The sequence below is a fragment of the Procambarus clarkii genome, chromosome 51 (genome assembly GCF_040958095.1).
Source record: "Procambarus clarkii isolate CNS0578487 chromosome 51, FALCON_Pclarkii_2.0, whole genome shotgun sequence".
NCBI classification, from domain to species: domain Eukaryota; kingdom Metazoa; phylum Arthropoda; class Malacostraca; order Decapoda; family Cambaridae; genus Procambarus; species Procambarus clarkii.
Window position 1 is genome coordinate 10,000,444 of NC_091200.1, and position 12,500 is coordinate 10,012,943.

Below are 12,500 nucleotides of genomic sequence, written 5' to 3' on the forward strand. Positions count from 1 at the left end.
CCCTTGCAAGTCAGGATTATCTTCCCTGGGGCATTCTGGAATCACTCCCAGTTTGAGGACTTCATAGCGCTACCCCTTACCAGCACTAATGAGCAGAAGTGCTCGAAGGGTTGCTTGTTTGGTTTCTTTCTAGGGGGTTATTTTAATCTTTTGGGATCAGGTTAACAGGTTAATCAGACAGTAGTCTGTTTTGATATGCCTACCTTTCTGGGTCCTTTCCTCGAGCGATGGCAATTATGACATACTTTAACCCTTAAATCGCACAAAACATACATATACGATTTGACATAACTAGTTTTTCGAACTTGCACAAACACTTTCCAATTTTTTGTGCATAATCAGCTAGGCAAATGCTCCAACTTTGTCTAAATGATCACAACTTAACTTGAAAAATAAGAAAACAAAAATAATTTTAAAATTTAATAATGAAAACTTCAGATTTTCAAATCAGGTTAAAAAATATGAACTATCACCAATAGTTCATTTAGTGTTATTATGCTCTCAGAATAGCATATGATTTTCATTTTCATCAAATTAGAATATAGGTTTTCAGTATAGTTTACTGTATAAAAAATCGTCAATATGGCATTTGAAATATGCGGCAAATTTAGACAAAAATAAATTTAACTCCAAACATATAGGGTTAATGAAAAATCCATTCTGAAGGGATTATAGAACAGACAGCTGAGCACACAATATGTCAAAATAACGAGAATCGGTCAGAAACTGGAATTTTAGAAGCCACTCAAAAGTTGAAACTCTAGTTTCAGAGATAATTGAAGTTGAAGTTCTCGACAATGAATAGAGGTAGTTCTAATTTATTAAGTTAACCCCACAAGCTGCACTGGGCTATTTTGCCTTTGTCACCCACAGATGCATAAAAAAATGAAAAAAAAAAAAAAATATATATTTTGTCTTATAAACCTGTTAATTTGTGTTCCCTGATCACGGGAAATATAATAAAAAATCATAAGTGGCATATTTTGGCTACAATAGGGCGGGGAAGTCTGGCAAAATGTAGGCGTTGACAGAGCAAACTTTGGAGACAGTCTGCTTTGCCTGAGCTGTCAGGCAGGAGTTGCTACAAAAATATTATTATCTAATTATTTCAATGACTGATTTTTTCTTAGTTTTTTGCAGTAATATTATTCAATAGTATGTAATGTGATATATTTATATAATAAAATGTGTGAATCATTGCTGTACTCAAAATTATGGTGTGCATATTATTGATTCAATTATTATGTTCATAAAACAATAAACAAATACTTAGCCGGTTATTACACTATATACACAGGTTATATATAGGTATCTGTATGTTTTGTTCACCATAACAAACCATTAAGTTGATATAGTGAGTCAAAAAGCAACAAGGAGTGGCCACCACATCTGCCAGCCAGCCTCTCGCTGCCACTACCTCTCTCAAAAACACCTCACTTGCCAACATCCTCCTCCCACCATACTGTTTTTGCCTTTATTCACTATATGCAGACATTATATATATAAGTATCTACATGTTCTGTTCACCATAACTGTTCATCTAAGCTGGTATAATGCACAAAGAGCATAGTGGCCACCCTTACACATCATGACAAGTCAGGAAGATGATGCCACCTTCCTCACCAAAATGGCTTCTCCCAACACTCCTTTTGCTGTTATTACAATATATAAATATAAATATATATATGTCGTACCTAGTAACCAGAACGCACTTGTCAGCCTACTATGCAAGGCCCGATTTGCCTAATAAGCCAAGTTTTCACGAATTAATTGTTTTTCGACTACCTAACCTAAGTTTTTCGGCTACCTAACCTAACCTAACCTATAAAGATAGGTTAGGTTAGGTTAGGTTAGGTTAGGTTAGGTAGGGTTCCTGTTCGCGGGTTCGGGTCTCCCAGGTCGTCCGCAGGGTTATCAAGTCCAGCCAGCCTGCAGTCTATCCCCATGCCCATGACGTCCATAAGTTCGTGGCTCTGGCTGCCATCTTTGGGAATATGTCTTGGCGGTCGAACAGGATCCTGGCTGCGTGTTACCTTGTGAATGTCCCTGGGCCCCGTCGGGGCTGTGTTGCTTTGGGTTGGCAGTTGCAGCCAGTTGTCTCGACTTCGAGTTGGGAGTGAGCAACGACCGCCTCCCGGGTAAGTCCCTCTTTTTCCGTCTGTGGGTAGTTAGCTCTGGGAAGCCGATGGGGCTTCCCCCCAGAAAACCAGCGTTGAATGTAATGAAACGCCATTTTCTGGGCGAGTCCCGGAGGCTCCCCGGCATCCCTCCCTCCCTCCCTCCAGTCAGCGTTTTTTTCGTGTTTTTGACATCCAGTCTCAGAACTGAGGTGTGGGTAGCAGGCGTGAAGGGTCTGGGGCTCCCCCTTCCCCTTCCCGGGGAAGGGGGAGCTGTGCAGATAGCGGCGCGGCGACGTATGACGTCACACTAGTTTGCTTGTTTTCTGTTGGGGGAGTTCTATCCACTAGTATGGCTTCTGGTAGCAATTTTAACCAGAATAGGGGTTTGTTTTGAGGCGCTTACCTTTCTGGGTGCCTGTTCCAGTCGATGGCAGACATGGAATGCTTCCAACCACACGGGGGGTTTCTATAGGCCATTGCTCCCCTTGCCTCTCTGAGGGGGCCAGGTTCTGGCCGTGGTCCCCGGTAGGCCCTAGAACTCCATACACATGACTGATGCCAAAGTCTGACATTAGCATATCAGCCTGGTAAAGCTCGGGGGAGCTGACGGGGTTCTCCCCAGAAAATGCAGTATTCAGAAAATTAACTTATGCTCATATTATTACTGAAATATCTTATGAAAAGTAAATATTTTCATACCAAAATAAAGTAATACTGTAATTTAATTGGCCACAATGTTATTTACATGCTTAGAATGACCTGCCAATATTCATATACACTAAAAGAGATAGTAGGAAAAAATGGAAATTTCCATAGATTTCAATATAGAATATACCTCACTAGAATCCTCTAATGAAGTTGAAGCAGTTCTCATCTTCACTTTAACATCTGATCTCCATAAAAACTTAGAGAAAAAACTTGGTGATTGTGAAGGGGAGGGAGTTGTAATGTTCAATGAGCTGGCAGACACCTGGGATGACGTAGATGAGCCAGACACCTCGCGTATCCTTGCTCGTGGTTCACTATTTGTAATGAAAGATTAGAACATTAGTTTATGTTTTACTTGTATAAGAAGCAGGCAAAGTTTAATATATAAGTGCAAGTAATGAACTCTCAGCATATTCATGAGTTCATGCACACAAAACCACTGCTCTCCCCCGACATCCACACACAAGAAATTTCTAATCCAGCATGTCTACCTACAAAAGGATGAAAAAATTCCTGATAGGAATGCCATGGCAAAAAGAATTTTAAGAGCAAAGACCATAATGGGCTAAATTACCCTGAAGTTCCAGGAGGCAGAAGACAAGTTTAGTCTGGTTCAAAAGGAAAAATATTCAATACAAAGGAGGAACCATAGTTTAATCAGGGATGTAAGGAAACAAAGCAATTGAGTAATAGGGCATGGAGAAACTACAGGCATAACAAAACACCAGAGGGCCAGAAATGACTACACAAGTGCAAGGAGAGAACTGGAGACAATTTGAAAATGACATAGCAAACAAAGCAAAGATCCAACCCAAGCTACTTCACAGCAGCATCAGGAGGAAAACAATAGTGAAGGAACCATTGGTGAAATTGAGAACAGAGGAGGATATGCTCACAGAATAACAGAGGTGTTTGAAGAACGCAAGATATTCCAGGAGCTTCACAGAGGAACAAGAAGTGCCTGAAATGAGGGAGGCAGTGTTAAATCAAACAACACTGGAGGAATTTGAGCTTACCAAAGATAAGGTAAGGAAACATCTGCTGAAACCAGACACAACAAAGGCTGTTGGACCAGACCAAATACCACCATGGACACTAAGAGAGCAGAAGCATCATGCTTGTTACTTTCTATGGTGTATATATTATGTCACTTGAAATAGAAGACCACCACCAGAAAATTGGAATGCATGTAAACACAAATCTAATCACAAGGCCTAGACCCAAGATTAAGTCCTGTGGCACTGCCAAAGCAGTGGCCTATCTCAGATGCCAGACCACACTGACCAGACTACAGATCACACAGACCACACTAAGAACCTACCAATCACAAAGATGACGATTCTACACGTTTCTTCTTTTCAGTTTCGTAGCATGTAATAATTTTAGTGGTGGACTGATTTTTACTTCCCCTCCCCAATTGAAGTACCAAGATTGTTTTAAAAAATATGGACTACTATGGGTAATTCACAGAGCATGACGGGACAGGCATAGTCCTGTCTGTGAGAGACCAAGGTCCTGCTCACAAAATCCCTGAAGCATTCACTTTTTAAAACTACAGCTACCCTTTACGAATATTTTACACTCACAAAAATTTTTCAATGTTCATTTAGCTTAAAGATGAATAAGAACAACTAAGCAAGGAATGAAACTAAGCATTTATAAAATAATGCATACTGTATTGATGAATACAATTAAATGATTTAATTCAATCTGGTTAACTCATGTAAATTTACAATTACATTGTGGACTTAGCCTTAGGAATTATCTAGGATAAAGAAGCATAATTTAGAACAATGACACAAACTATACCTGGATGAAATCTGTGGCTGGTAAATTAAAGAATCACGTAATTTTTCCCAATAATTCCAATATCCTTTGGCACGATAGTAGTCAAGAGAGTGGCAAAAATTTATTATAGCAGGCTTAGTACAGGGTTTGTGAAGACATGGAATGACAATGCGTCGGCGCTGATCTGAAAAATGATTAAGGTAAAATTATTTTATGTAATGCTTACTAGTTAACACTTAATAAATAGCTTCAATGATCATACGGCAAGAGAAAGACTGACCTTATACAGTATTGGCAAGGCAGTTAAAACCTTATTTAAACACACCACAAGAAGACTTTTTGCTTTACTGCCAATTTCCATTACACCAACTAAATTTCATATTATAAATGTTTCAAATTACAATGGAACCTCAGCTGACAACTACTCTAGAGCACAAATGTTTTGGTATACGATGTCAAATTCATCGTAAAATTGTAATTGGTGTACAACAGTTTACTTGGAAGACAAAGTCTGTTTGTACGTCTATGGGTTGAACCAGCGCATGGTGCTGGGGGCACAGGGCGAAGCACACTCAGTTTGTTTACAAGTCTATCCTGCATAGTGACAACCGTGGCCGCACTTGAATTCTTTGTGAAGAATTTCATTGTTTTCCTGTTTTTTTTTTTGTTTTTGTTTTTTAACATAAACGTTCTTATTATATATCACACCATGGGTCCCAAGAAAGTCAGTGGTAAAGTTCAACCTGAGAAAATAGTTGTGAGGATGACGATATAGGAAAAACATGAAAATGGTACGAGGGTTGTGTACAGTAGTGGATGTCCCTTGCTCATTTATTAAGATAAGTGTGCAGTATGGGAAGAATTGCAAAGTTTTGCTGAAAAGTGTCACCCAAATCAAGCTGTAGCAGGCCATTGTGTTAACCTTTTTAATGACAATATGATGTCTTACTTCAGACAAGTGTTACAATGTAGGGAAAAATAAAGTGTCGCTAAGACAGGTTTTTTAGTGAGGAAAAACAAGCAGTGAGCTACAAGCAGGTCCTAGTGGTATGCAGGCAAAACATAGGAGAGAGAGTACCCCAGAAATGTCATCACTGCCTGATGTTATAATGGAAGGGGGGACTCCCCTTCTAAACACTAGCACCTCTCCCCCTTCCCCTCCTCCATACATTTACAAGAGTCTTCATTCAAGGCAAGATATACGTACTGAATTGTAGCTAGTACAAAATGAGTGTTATTCAGTATAAAATATATTTTTAAGTTAATATTTTTGGGGTGTGGAATGGATTAATTCAATTTACACTATTTCTTAGGGGAAAATTTGTTGTGGTTGACAAATTTTTGGTTGACGATGTGTCTCTGGGAACGGATACCACTGCATTGTAGTTAAAAAAAAAAAAAAAAGCTGAATGTAATGAAACGCCATTTTCTGGGCGAGTCCCAGGAGCTCCCCGGAACTATCCAGGTTGAATGGATATGTATAACTTTCTGGCATCAGTCAATGTGCTTGGAGTTCTTGCCTACTGGGGACCACGAGCCAGAACCTGGCCCCCTCAGAGAGGCACGAGGAGAAATGGCCTATAGAAACCCCCATGTGGTTGGGAGCATTCTATGTCTGCCATTGACCAAGACAGGCACCCAGAAAGGTAGGCACCCCAAAACAAACCCCTGTTCTGGTGAAACTGGTGAAAGCGACCAACACCCCCAAGTCCAGGTCCCTATAAACAAAGCGGGGCAGCCTCGGGGCATCCGAGGAAGCAACTAACCTAGTACGCTGCAACAACCTAAATCCACGTGAGCCGCCTGCACCCGAATAATATCATCATCAGATTGGGTGAACTGAGTCACAAACAAGCAATAAAGCTCGCAGGACTCTGGGTCGAATGTGCCACCGACCCAACAGGCAGCTTGACGGAGGCTAAAACAATAAGCGTCGCCCCGAGATAAGGGGACAGAGCAACCCTCAAACTCGCAAAAAGTGAGAGGGGACTCAGGGGTTACATCCATCAGACCCTGAGCGCCCCGTGGGGTTTCCCAGGGCCACTAGACTGGATCTGCTAAGGGTTTACCCAGGCAGGGTAATGCTAACCGGTGCCCAAGCTACCAATCAACACTGCTAATGCTGAACCCCTGGAACGTGTCTACTCACGAGGGTGAAGTAATGGGTACCACCAACTCTAATATAAAGGGGGAAGGAACACCAAGGCAGATCCACCCCCACCAGGCAAAAACAAAAAGAAAAGAAAAACCTCACAGGAGGACAGCATACCCAGAGGGAACAGAGCCGGCCGCTGTTATAGGTGAAAACTAGCTATGCAGTACCCTGCGCCCCTACCAGTGCAAAAACTACCACTTAACCCAAGGCAAACTAGGGAGAAAACCGCCCCTAAACATTCGGGGCGGTCAATTGCCAAGCAGCAAAAGACCAACAGAGGTAGACCCAAGGTAACTTGTGGAAGATAACCCCAAGCCCCTAGGGCGGTACTGTACTTACAGGGCACTCAGGAAAGATGACCCTAAGCACATGCAGCCCAAGTACCTGTGAAGATTACTCCCAGCTTGCACACTACCTAAGAGAAGTAGTGAACCCAGGCACAGCACAAAGAGAATCTGGAGCTGGAACCACAATGACCAAGCCGAATCTCATCAGCCGAGGAACTGCAGGGTGGATCGCAGGCGTAGGGGTCTGGGGGCACCCCCTTCCCCCACCTGGGGAGGGGGGAGCTGCGCAGACATGCAGCGCGGCTCGTGTGACGTCATGCTTGTTTACTCGTTTTCAATTGGGGAGTTCTGTCCACTCGTTTGTCTATTTACATTGTTTTTAACCAGAATAGGGGTTTGTTTTGTGGCGCTTACCTTTCTGGGTGCCTGTCCTGATCGATGGCAGATAAAGAATGCTCCAAAATCACATGTGTATTCTATGGGCCATTGCTCCTCGTGCCTCTCTGAGGGAGGGCCCAGGTTCTGGCTCATGGTTCCCGGTAGGCCTAGAACTCCACCCACATCGACTGATGCCAAAAGTTATTACTATCCCTATCAGCTTGGATAACTCCGGGGAGCCGTAGGGGCTTCCCCCAGAAAATAAATGCATGAGGAAATTTTATGGTATCCATTCAAGATACCTAATTGTAAAACTCTACAAGGGAAACTTACCTACACTGAGAGCATGAGCAAATAATATGAAGAAATTGTTGGCACTCGATGCTAAAAACTCGGGTGACAAGACGACAATAACTCTAGTGCATCGCTCAATTATAAGTCTCACAATGCTGTCCGACTCAAATTGTAGACCCCCTACTAAGTCTCTATCTTTTAGGCAAAGCTGAAATAAAATAATGTTTTAATATTAAATGTGGTACAGTATATTAGTACAGTATAGTTCATTTTGTGGTACAATATATTAGTACAGTATAGTACATTTTGTGGTACAGTATATTAGTACAGTATAGTACATGTTGTGGTACAGTATAGTACATGTTATGGTACAGTATACTAGTATAGTACATGTTGTGGTACAGTATATTAGTACAGTATAGTACATTTTGTGGTACAGTATATTAGTACAGTATAGTCCATTTTGTGGTACAGTATATTAGTACAGTATAGTCCATTTTGTGGTACAATATATACAAATGAAATCAACAGGCTGAATTTTTTTATACCAGTATAACATTCATTATTCTTAATGTTGCTTTGTTTTTCCAAGAGTTTGAGGACTTTAAAAGCAGGGAACATGAAGCATCGAATATAATGAACCGCTCAAGTGTAATGAACTGCACTATAATAAAATTGTAAAATACATATTATATTATATATACTGTATATTTTTATTTCCTGGTAATTTGTTTTATAAATCAACAACCCTATTCCAAAATCAGAATTTACCCCAAGTGTTTTATTTAACAAAACTTATTTCACCTATATCCATTGTTTTACATTCTATTTTCTGTTGATTATGTTCACTTCACCTTTACGAAGAATGAAAATTAAGCCTTCTTAATCTCTATTCATATGGAAAGCTTCAAATTCTTGGCCGTAATTTTGCCTTCCTCCTCCTCCCCCTCCTGTACACAATCAAGTGAATTTCTTTACATTCTATAATTTGGTGACCAAAACTGAACTGCACAAATTTAATAAATAGGATCTAACACGTACATGATACAACTGGATAAAAGCATTTTATCTTATTGCTGACTCTTCTAGGTATGAATTTCAGTATACTATTTACCTTTTATTTTGTGTACACTGTACTGTACCGAATATACAGTACATTGATATTTTGGCTCAAGAAACCTGCTAATCACGACTTCTAGAACTTTCTCAGATTCAGTTATGATAATTTCAACTTTGTTCAGCTGATATCTAACATTATTATTTTGCTTTTAATATCGACAAATGCAAGACCATGCATGTGGGGCATAACAACCCACACCATGACTACCAATAGTCATGCTGTAATGTAATCTGCTGTAATGTAATAGCATTACATTACAGCAGATTGATGAAGAAAAGGACCATGGAGTCGAAATCCATCACTCATTAAAAGTTGCACAACAGGTGGGTGCAGCAGTCAGAAAAGTTAACCAAGCTCTTGGGATAATCAAGCGTACTTTTGACTATAAGGAAAAGACGGTAATGGTTCAACTATATAAATCTCTGGTGCATAAATTTGGATTACTGTATCTAAGCATGGAGGCCTCATTTCCAGAAAGACATAGCTGCTCTGGAGAAAGTGCAACACCAAGCACCATAAGTCATTCCAGAGGTAAGTCATCTCCCATATCAGGAATGCTTGAAGACAACAGGGCTAACAACAATGCAAACCAGGCACGACAGGGTGGATCTCATTGAAACTTTTAAAATACTGAACAAGTTAAAGGATGTTTATCCAGATACTTTGTTCAGAAGGTCAAATGTAACACAAACAAGGAGCAACAGTTTCAAGCTCAACAAGCCACAATGTAGGACTGAGAACAGGAGATGCTTTTTCACCCACAGGGTTATTATCCCATGGAATTCCCTACCCGCCGAAGCCTTAACTGCCAAAACTGTGATGAGTTTTACAATATACCTAGAAAAGATCAAGGCAAATGGGGGGGGACCTTCGACAAGTTACCAGCTTCCTGTCCTCGTCGAAGTCACTAGGGTTAGTGGCCCTCGAGTAAAATCAGATAATTATTATAATTATCATAATGTTCAATATTAGGCCTATATCTAGGCTTAAAATCCTACATTTATCTGCATTAACTCTTCCACTGCATAAACATATATGTATACTGTATATGATTTTGGCCCCACTGACTGCACTGTGCAAGTCCTCTACAGATGACCACATCATCATCATAATAATAATAATAATAATAATAAAAATTTTATTTACAAGGTACAGTACATATACAGGTATTGTTATATTTACAAACCTCCGTGTTATATTTACAGGGGTTTCGATATCACGCATAAAGAAGTTGTCAGGATCTTCCACTTTCATGCTGTTTATTGGAGAGTTAAACATGTCCTCATACTACTTTTTTAGGATTTCACTAATTTCTTTGTCATCCTCAGTGTATGAACTTTCACTCATATGAATAGGTCCAATACTGGCAGTGATTTTTGCGTGTGATTTAGCATATGTGAAAAAATATTTTGGGTTTTTCTTTATTTCTTGAATTACTTTCTGTTCTAGTTGCCTTTCTTCAATCTGATACGAATGCTTCAGTCTCTGCTCAACTTCTTTAATCTCACTGATTAAATTATTCCTTCTTTGTATGGAAAGATGTGTCTGCTTAAGCATTTCCATTATTTTTTTCCTTCTTTTGTAGTGTTGTCTGTGTTCTCTTTCTACGTTGTACCTCTTTCTAGCTTTCCTCAAAGGAACATGTTTCAGACAGATTTTATATGCTTCAGAAGTCAGTTTTTTCTATTCCTTGTGTAGGATTTGTATTACTTGGAACAATTTCCCATGGAATGTTTGTAAGTTCCATGTTTATTTTCTCCCAGTCAATCTTTTTATTATTAAAAATGAATTTATTGAATAACCCCTCTAGCTTGATCATTGTTTTAGGTCTATTCTGAGTATTGATGGTAGTTTGCACTTCAATGAGCTTGTGATCCGAGTATGTGATATCTAAGATCGTAATGTCCCCGATTATGTTTTCATTGTTTGTGAAGACCAGATCTAAAATATTTTCGTTCCTAGTTGGCTCTGATATCTGCTGATTGAGTGAAAAATTTTCACAAAATCTATGTAGTTCTCTAATCTGTGTGGTTGGTTATGTCCAGATAGATTTCCTGGTATATTAATATTGTTTGCTATTCTCCATTTTAGACTAGGCAGGTTGAAGTCACCTAGGAAAGTAATATCAGGTTTGCCAAATTATCAAGGTTATTCTCTATTTTGTTCATCTGTTCTGTGAATCCCTCAGCCGTTGCATCTGACAGTTTGTATATTAGAATAAACCGGTGCCTATAACATCAGCTGAAGAACTGATGGGTGGATAGCCGGCGTGGGAGGTCTGGGGCTTCCCCTTCCCCCTCCCGGGGAGGGGGGAACTGCGCAGACAGCGGCGCAGTGACGTCATACTAGTTTGCTTGTTTTTCTGTTGAGGAGTTCTATCCACTAGTTCGGCTTTAGGTAGCAATTTTCACCAGAATAGGGGTTTGTTTTGGAATGCTTACCTTTCTGGATGCTTGTCCTGGTCGATGGCAGACATAGAATGTTCTTCCAACCACACAGGGGTTTCTATAGGCCATTGCTCCCCTTGCCTCTCTGAGGGGAGCAGGTTCTGGCCGTGGTCCCCGGTAGGCCCTAGAACTCCATACACATGACTGATGCCAAAGTCTGACATTAGCATATCAGCCTGGTAAAGCTCTGGGGAGCTTACAGGGCTCCCCCCCAGAAATATTTAGGATTTTTCTTTATCTCTTGTATAGCTTTCTGTTCCTATTCCATTTCCTCAGACTCATATGATCGCTTCAACGTTTGTTCTATTTCTTCGATCTCCCTGCTTAGGCTTATTTTCCTTGCTTGTGATAGTTGTGTCTGCCAAAGCATTTCCGTTATTTTTTTCCTTCTCCTGTACAGTCGTCTGCGTTCTCTTTCTAGAGTGGTCCTCTTTCTGCCCCTCCTCACAGGCACGTGCTTCAAGCAGACCTTGTACGCTCCAGCTGTCAGTTGAGCTATTCCCTGGGTGGGAGTTTTGTCGCTTAAGATCGTCTCCCATTGAATGGTTTTAAGGTCTACATTTATTTTTTCCCAGTTGATCCTCTTATCATTGAAATTGAATTGATTGAATATTCCTTCTCGCTTGTTGGGTCTCTTAGACCTACTACCGTTATTTATGCTAGTTCGCACTTCAATGAACTTATGGTCTGAGTATGAAGTATCTAAGATTGTTATGTCTCTGATTAGTTCATCATTGTTTGTGAATAACAAGTCTAGTGTGTTTTCGTTCCTAGTTGGTTCTGTAATCTGTTGAGTGAGCAAGAATTTGTCACAGAATCTCAAAAGTTCTCTGACCTGTGGTTGGTTTTTTCCCGAGTCATTCCCTGCTATGATATTTGTGTAAACGGCCTAGCAGAGGCAGAACCCAAGGAACTTGGGGAAGGTAACCCCAAGCCCCAAGGGCAGTACTTACAGGGCACCTAGGGAAGGAAACACTAGGCGCATGCAGTCCGAGCACTGGGGAACCACTCCCGGCTCAAGCACCACCTAGAAGACAGTCACCACACTCTAGGTACAGTGCTGAAACAGCCACTGGAGCTGGAGCACAAGACCGTTGCCTATAGCATCAGTCTCAGAACTGAAGGGTGGATAGCCGGGCAGGGGTCTGGGACTCCCCCTTCCCCCTCCCGGGAAGGGGGGGGAGCGGCGCAGACAGCGGTGCG

General features: G+C 40.7%; 1 protein-coding gene across 1 annotated transcript in view; it reads right to left on the reverse strand.

Moving 5' to 3' along the window:
* Myd88 (myeloid differentiation primary response protein MyD88) overlaps positions 1-12,500 on the reverse strand; it is a 34,888-nt gene that overhangs the window by 2,042 nt on the left and 20,346 nt on the right. Inside the window, exons 6-8 of the mRNA XM_069303991.1 lie at positions 7,770-7,938; positions 4,638-4,800; positions 2,956-3,142 (exon numbers count right to left, since the gene is read on the reverse strand). Of these exons, the coding sequence (XP_069160092.1) occupies positions 2,956-3,142; positions 4,638-4,800; positions 7,770-7,938 (519 nt within the window). The remainder of the gene's footprint in view (positions 1-2,955; positions 3,143-4,637; positions 4,801-7,769; positions 7,939-12,500) is intronic.